This window comes from Oncorhynchus nerka, unplaced genomic scaffold, assembly GCF_034236695.1.
Source record: "Oncorhynchus nerka isolate Pitt River unplaced genomic scaffold, Oner_Uvic_2.0 unplaced_scaffold_4090, whole genome shotgun sequence".
NCBI classification, from domain to species: domain Eukaryota; kingdom Metazoa; phylum Chordata; class Actinopteri; order Salmoniformes; family Salmonidae; genus Oncorhynchus; species Oncorhynchus nerka.
In genome coordinates, this window is record NW_027037204.1 from 9,967 (window position 1) to 18,028 (window position 8,062).

At 46.5% G+C, this 8,062-nt stretch overlaps 1 protein-coding gene across 1 annotated transcript; it reads right to left on the reverse strand.

Annotated features, from left to right (window-relative positions):
• Positions 1–1,425: 1,425 nt before the first annotated feature.
• LOC135566586 (carbohydrate sulfotransferase 12-like) lies at positions 1,426–7,118 on the reverse strand (the record flags this gene model as incomplete). Its single annotated transcript, XM_065014269.1, has 4 exons — positions 1,426–2,833; positions 4,315–4,345; positions 4,409–4,658; positions 6,941–7,118. Coding segments are annotated over 4 exons (696 nt in total), but the record flags the coding sequence as incomplete, so codon positions are not given.
• Between the last annotated feature and the right edge of the window lie 944 nt (positions 7,119–8,062).

An 8,062-nucleotide genomic window follows, 5' to 3' on the forward strand; every position in this document is an offset into this window, starting at 1 on the left:
CTTTAAGCCCGATAGATAGGTCATCCCTTTAAGCCCGATAGATAGGTCATCCCTTTAAACCCGATAGATAGGTCAGGTCCCGAGTAGATAGGTCATCCTTTAAGACCGACAGACAGGTCATCCCTTTAAGACCTCAAATATACAGATGTTCTGTTTATTTGAAAAATGAGTTTAAAAATTATTATTTACAAAAATACTTGCTGTAAACTTTTCATTTTCAAACTCCTGTTTAACCGTGCCTCCTGTCTAACCCCAACCTCCCGTCTAACCCCAACCCCCGTCTAACCCCAAGCCCCCGTCTAACCCCAACCCCCGTCTTGGCCCCCGTCTCCCAACCTCCGCCTAACCCCCAACCTCCCCTGTCTAACCCCAACCTCCTAACCCCAGTCTAACCCCAACCTCCTCCTGTCTAACCCCAACCTCCTCCTGTCTAACCCCAACCTCCTCCTGTCTAACCCCAACCTCCTCCTGTCTAACCCCAACCTCCTCCTGTCTAACCCCAACCTCCTCCTGTCTAACCCCAACCTCCTGTCTAACCCCAACCTCCTGTCTAACCCTAACCTCCTGTCTAACCCTAACCTCCTGTCTAACCCTAACCTCCTGTCTAACCCTAACCTCCTGTCTAACCCTAACCTCCTGTCTAACCCTAACCTCCTGTCTAACCCTGTCTTCCTCTTTTTAACCGGTAACATGTAACATGTTTCCCCATGCTTCCAGTAGTAGCACACCCATTGGGTTTGTTTCAGAAAATCATTCCCTTCAACATAAGCCTACAACTCCTCAGGTCCTGATGGCTTCCTTATAGAAGGGTGATAATGTTGGCATCGGTCACTGTGAAACAAGGCATTTCCTTTCCACATTAAAACATAAAACACAAAAAAATCCCTTTCATGCTTAACTTTAACGCTGGAAAATAAGTGAACATTAAAAACAACTAGAAAACAACGAATTCCCAAACAGTCCAACTCCTCATAGGATGATCAGTAGTGACCAGGGTTCCACCAGGGTTCCATGATGACATGACAGAAACCGGGGTTCCATGATGACATGACAGACACCGGGGTTCCATGATGACATGACAGACACCGGGGTTCCATGATGACATGACAGACACCGGGGTTCCATGATGACATGACAGACACCGGGGTTCCATGATGACATGACAGACACCGGGGTTCCATGATGACATGACAGACACCGGGGTTCCATGATGACATGACAGACACCGGGGTTCCATGATGACATGACAGACATCGGGTTCCATGATGACATGACAGACACCAGGTTTCCATGATGACATGACAGACACCGGGGTTCCATGATGACATGACAGACACCAGGTTCCATGATGACATGACAGACACCAGGGTTCCATGATGACATGACAGACACCGGGGTTCCATGATGACATGACAGACACGGGTTTCCATGATGACATGACAGACACCGGGGTTCCATGATGACATGACAGACACCGGGGTTCCATGATGACATGACAGACACCGGGGTTCCATGATGACATGACAGACACCGGGGTTCCATGATGACATGACAGACACCGGAGTTTCATGATGACATGACAGAAACCGGGGTTCCATGATGACATGACAGACACCGGGGTTCCATGATGACATGACAGACACCGGGGTTCCATGATGACATGACAGACACCGGGGTTCCATGATGACATGACAGACACCGGGGTTCCATGATGACATGACAGACACCGGGGTTCCATGATGACATGACAGACACCGGGGTTCCATGATGACATGACAGACACCGGGGTTCCATGATGACATGACAGACACCAGGGTTCCATGATGACATGACAGACACCAGGGTTCCATGATGACATGACAGACACCAGGGTTCCATGATGACATGACAGACACCAGGGTTCCATGATGACATGACAGACACCAGGGTTCCATGATGACATGACAGACACCAGGGTTCCATGATGACATGACAGACACCAAGGTTCCATGATGACATGACAGACACCAGGGTTCCATGATGACATGACAGACACCAGGTTTCCATGATGATATGACAGACACCAAGGTTCCATGATGACATGACAGACACCAGGGTTCCATGATGACATGACAGACACCAGGTTTCCATGATGACATGACAGACACCAGGGTTCCATGATGACATGACAGACACCAGGGTTCCATGATGACATCAAAGCCACCAGGGTTCCAGCAGTCAGGAGTCCAAGTCTTCTCCAAAGGAAGTTGAACCTAACTCTAACTTTCCTCTGTTCTCCTGCTGAGTCCAGAACAGGAGCAGAAGATGCAGCACTCTGGCTGGCTGGTCTTAGAAAATAATGTACAACCTGGAACCATAAAGGATTCTTTGATTTTCCCCATAGGAGAACCCACTGACAATAGCTATTTTTGGTTCCAAGTAGAACGGTTTAATTAATTCAAGGTTCTACGTGGAACAGTTTCATCACTAAAAGGTTCTAAGTAGAACCTGTTTCACCACCAAAAAGTTATACCTGGGACCAAAAAGGGTTCTCCTATGGGGACAAGAAAAGAGCCCTTTTAGAAAAGCCATTTTTTCTGAGTGTAGTTGTAGTCAGTCAGTCTAGCAGGGAGTCTGGTCTGGAGTAGCCAAACAGTCTGAAGTCTGGTTCATACAGCCTGTAGAGACCCCTCCTGGCCACTAGGGGCACCCTGTTGAACCAGTCCTCCTGCCAGCTGCTGGCCGTGTGGTTCCTGTGAGAGGGGGGGAAGTCAACCACGTTGTCCACCTTCAAAACCCTCAGCAGCTGTTCAGCATCCTCCTCAACCGTCTCCAGCTGACCCACAAAGTCATACTGGGAGGGGGCAGGGGAGAGAGGGGGAGAGACAGAGAGAATGTTAACCCAAACAAATTGACTAGCACGCACCAGCATCAGTCTGTGCTGTCTGTTTTCTTCTTTGTTAACAGTATCCCTTTCCGTCTCATAGTGAGAGAATGAACAGCAAACTTGGTTTCAAGAAACAGATAATGCAACGGCTCTCCCCTATTGGACCTAGATAGTGTGTGTGTGTGTGTGTATTGATATGTAGGCTGTGTGTGTGTATTGATATGTAGGCTGTGTGTGTGTATTGATATGTAGGCTGTGTGTGTGTATTGATATGTAGGCTGTGTGTGCCATTTTTAAATGTATGTTGATCTGTCCTTGAGCTGTTCTTGTCTATCAACGTTCTGTGCTCTGTGTTCTGTGCTCTGTGTTCTGTGCTCTGTGTTCTGTGTTCTGTGCTGTGTGTTCTGTGCTGTGTGTTCTGTGCTGTGCTGTGCTGTGTGTTCTGTGCTGTGTGTTCTGTGCTGTGTGTTCTGTGCTGTGTGTTCTGTGCTGTGTGTTCTGTGCTCTGTGTTCTGTGCTGTGTGTTCTGTGCTGTGTGCTCTGTGCTTTGTGCTCTGTGCTGTGTGTTCTGTGCTCTGTGTTCTGTGCTGTGTGTTCTGTGCTGTGTGCTCTGTGCTGTGTGCTCTGTGCTCTGTGCTCTGTGTTGTGTGTTCTGTGCTGTGTGTTCTGTGCTCTGTGTTCTGTGCTGTGTGCTCTGTGTGGACCCCAGGAGGAGAGGCTGCTGCTTTTGCAACATCATTTGCCTCATCAATCTACACACAATAACCCATAATGACAAAGGGGATACTGGTTTTTACAAATAAAATACCAATATTTACCCTCAGTAGACAGGGGTAGTTTTCATAGAAATACAATTTGTTTTGTTGACAGGTCCAAAATGGATATCTTTGAACATCTGTCTGTAACATTTGATTTGCCTCAAGACACAGTTTTGGAAATCCCTACAATTGCAGAGTTGTCTGACTACCAACCCAATTGAAAGGTTGCTGCTTAAACAAAACAATAGAAAAGGCTTGACTTCCCTTATATTCTTGTCTACTAGATGACATGGCTGACCCATTGGCAAAGGTGAAAAAACAATGGGAAGCTTATATTTACACAGTGACATGTCCTCTGATGAATGGTCCTTATGACTGAACATGTTCAATACAACCTAGAAATGGGTAACACATGTATACAAGCTTTCTGAATGGCTGTTGGAGATGCAGCTGAGCCACAGGATCAATCAGTCCTATCTTAAGGACCTCTACTGCACTGGTACAATAGTAGAATCCATGTTATTTGTAAAGTAGTGGGGACTGATGTTTGCTGGTCTGATAAATGCAGAATGTTGGGCTAGATAACAGAGTTCACTCTTCTTTCACAAGAAGGTGGATCTTGTTTAGCCCTTCTGCCAAAATACTTATTCTTAGACATTGGATAATAATCTAGTATTTTCCATATATTACCTGTATTTGACAGGGTGGCATAGCAGTGGGCCTGTCTCAGTGCTCGTTGAAGGGGCGTCGCTCTCCGTCTTGGGGTCAGTAGGTGAGCCAGGACGAACTCCCTGCAGAGGAGGCTGAGATTCCCACCAGGCAGCGTAAGCCCACTGCCGCGGGAGGGTTCAGGTGGTTACCATGGCGACGGAGCATGAGCAGGCGAATCGGCGGTGAGAACTCCTCGATTGGGCTGCTCAAACTTGTTCCGATCGCTGAGATGAGGCGGACGAGACGGATCTCGGCGAACAGGAACTTAGTGTACTTCTGGAGCTTCACATGACAATAAACAAAACCACCTTTATTAAAACCACCTTCAAAAACAAATACACAGTGCATTCGGGAAAGTATTCACATTCTGTTACGTTGCAGCCTTATTTTAAATGGATTCAATATGTTTCCCCCTCAATACCCGCAATGACATCCACTATTATAACAGGCATCCCACGTACCTCGTGACATTCACAATGCCCCATAACTGACGTCTACCATACCCATAATGACATCCGCAATACCCCATAATGACATCTGTGCCCCATGACTGAAAAAGATTGATACAGGTTTTTAGAAATGTTTTAAAATGTATTACAAATAAAAACAGATATACCTTATTTATAATAAGTATTCAGACCCTTCACTATGAGACTTGAAATTGAGCTCAGGTGCATCCTGTTTCCATTGATCATCCTTGAGATGTTTCTGCCAACTTGATTGAGCCACCTGTGATAAATTCAATTGATTGACAGGATTTGGAAAGGCACACACCTGTCTATAAGGTTACAGTGTAAGTCAGAGCAGAAACCAAGCCATGAGGTTGAAGGAATCGTAGAGCCCGAGACAGGATAGTCTTGAGGCACAGATCTGGGGAAGGGACCAAAACGTTTCTGCCGCGATTGATGGTCCCCAAGAACCCAGTAGCCTCCATCATTCTTCATCAGTTTGGAACCACCAAGACTCTTCCTGGAACTGGGCCCGGCCAACTGAGCAATCGGGGAAGAAGGGCCTTGGTCAAAGAGGTGACCAAGAACCCGATGATCACTCTGAAAGAACTCCAGAGTTCGTCTGTGGAGATGGGAGAACCTTCCAGAAGGACAACCATCTCTGCAGCACTCCACCAATCAGGCCTTTATGATAGAGTGGCCAGACGGAAGCCACTCCTCAGTAAGAAGGCACATGACAGCCCGCTTGGAGTTTGCCAAAAGGCACCTAAAGACTCTCAGACCATGAGAAACAAGATTCTCTGATGAATCCAAGATTGAACTTTTTGGCCTGAATGCCAAGCGTCATGTCTGGAGGCACCATCCCTACGGTGAAGCATGGTGGTGGCAGCATCATGCTGTGGGGATGTTTGTCAGCGGCAGGGACTGGGAGACTAGTCAGGATCGAGGGAAAGATGAACGGTGCAAAGTACAGAGAAATCCTTGATGAAAACCTGCTCCAGAGCGCTCAGGACTTCAGACTGGGGTGAAGGTTCACCTTCCAACGGGACAATGACCCTAAGCATACAGCCAAGACAACACAGGAGGGGTTTCGGGACAATCTCTGAATGTCCTTAAATGCGGCCCAGCCGAGCCCGGACTTGAACCTGATCGAACATCTCTGGAGAGACCTGAAAATAGCTGTGCAGCGATGCTCCCCATTCAACCTGACAGAGCTTGAGAGGATCTGCAGAGAAGAATGGGAGAAACTCTCCAAATACAGGTGTGCCAAGGCATCATACCCAGGAAGACTCTACGATGTAATCGCTGCCAAAGGTGCTTCAACAAACTACTGAGTAAAGGGTCTGGAAACTTATTTAAATGACATTGAAGTTTTATTTTTAATATATTTGCACAAATTTCTAAAACTGTTTTTTGCTTTGTCATTATGGGGTATTGTGATGTCATTATGGGGTATTGTGTGTAGATTGATGAGGGGGAAAAAACAATTTAATCCATTTTAGAATAAGGCTGTAACGTAACAAAATGTGGAAAAAGGGGTCTGAATACTTTCCAAAATGCACTGAATAGCATCACTTTCAGCTTTTATATATTAAATTAAACCAAATGTGCCAGCCGTTAACTGACCACCATCAGGGTTCGTGTCAGCTGTTAACTGACCACCATCAGGTTTGTGTCAGCTGTTAACTGACCACCATCAGGGTTCGTGTCAGCTTACTACCATCAGGGTTCGGTCAGCTGACTACCATCAGGGTTCATGTCAGCTGTTAACTGACCACCATCAGGGTTCGTGGCCAGCTGTTAACTGACCACCATCAGGGTTCGTGGTCAGCTGTTAACTGACCACCATCGGGGTTCATGTCAGCTGTTAACTGACCCACAGGTTCATCAGGGTTCGTGTCAGCTGACTACCATCAGGGTTCATGTCAGCTGTTGACTACCATCAGGGTTCATGTGCCGTTAACTGACCACCATCAGGGTTAGCAGCGTCAGGGGTCAGCTGTTAACTGACCACCATCAGGGTTCATGTCAGCTGTTAACTGACCACAATCAGGGTTCGTGTCCTTGTTGGCGACCTGTCAGAGTTTCATCAATGTTGTTTGACCACCATCAGGGTTCTGTGTTGAGATAAAGGATTGAAGTGACTGACCACTTACCATCAGGTGTCGTGAGAACTTCCCGTGAGCGTTTCCAGAACTTGTTGAAGGTGAAGTGGAGGCTGCTGTTGTGGACCATCTCCTGAGGAACCGCCAGAGGGTCCCTGTACGGAACTCCCTCCTGGAGCAGACTCTCACTGAGCACGATCATGATCCTCTTCCAGTTACTACACGCCACCTACAGTCAATAGAAATATACATACAATATACAGTGGGGCAAAAAGGTATTTAGTCAGCCACCAATTGTGCAAGTTCTCCCACTTAAAAAGATGAGAGGCCTGTAATTTTCATCATAGGTACACTTCAACTATGACAGACAAAATGAGAAAAAATTCCAGAACAATCACATTGTAATATTCTTTATGAATTTATTTGCAAATTATGGTGGAAAATAAGTATTTGGTCAATAACAAAAGTTTATCTCAATACTTTGTTATATACCCTTTGTTGGCAATGACAGAGGTCAAACATTTTCTGTAAGTCTTCACAAGGTTTTCACACACTGTTGCTGGTATTTTGGCCCATTCCTCCATGCAGATCTCCTCTAGAGCAGTGATGTTTTGGGGCTGTTGCTGGGCAACACGGACTTTCAACTCCCTCCAAAGATTTTCTATGGGGTTGAGATCTGGAGACTGGGCCACTCCAGGATCTTGAAATGCTTCTTACGAAGCCACTCCTTCATTGCCCCGGCGGTGTGTTTGGGATCATTGTCATGCTGAAAGACCCAGCCACGTTTCATATTCAATGCCCTTGCTGATGGAAGGAGGTTTTCACTCAAAATCTCACGATACATGGTCCCATTCATTCTTTCCTTTACACGGATCAGTTGTCCTGGTCTCTTTGCAGAAAAACAGCCCCAAAGCATGATGTTTCCACCCCCATGCTTCACAGTAGGTATGGTGTTCTTTGGATGCAACTCAGCATTCTTTGTTCTCCAAACACGACGAGTTGGGGTTTTACCAAAAAGTTATATTTTGGTTTCATCTGACCATATGACATTCTCCCAATCTTCTTCTGGATCATCCAAATGCTCTCTAGCAAACTTCAGACGGGCCTGGACATGTACTGGCTTAAGCAGGGGGACACGTCTGGCACTGCAGGATTTGAGTCCCTGGCGGCGTA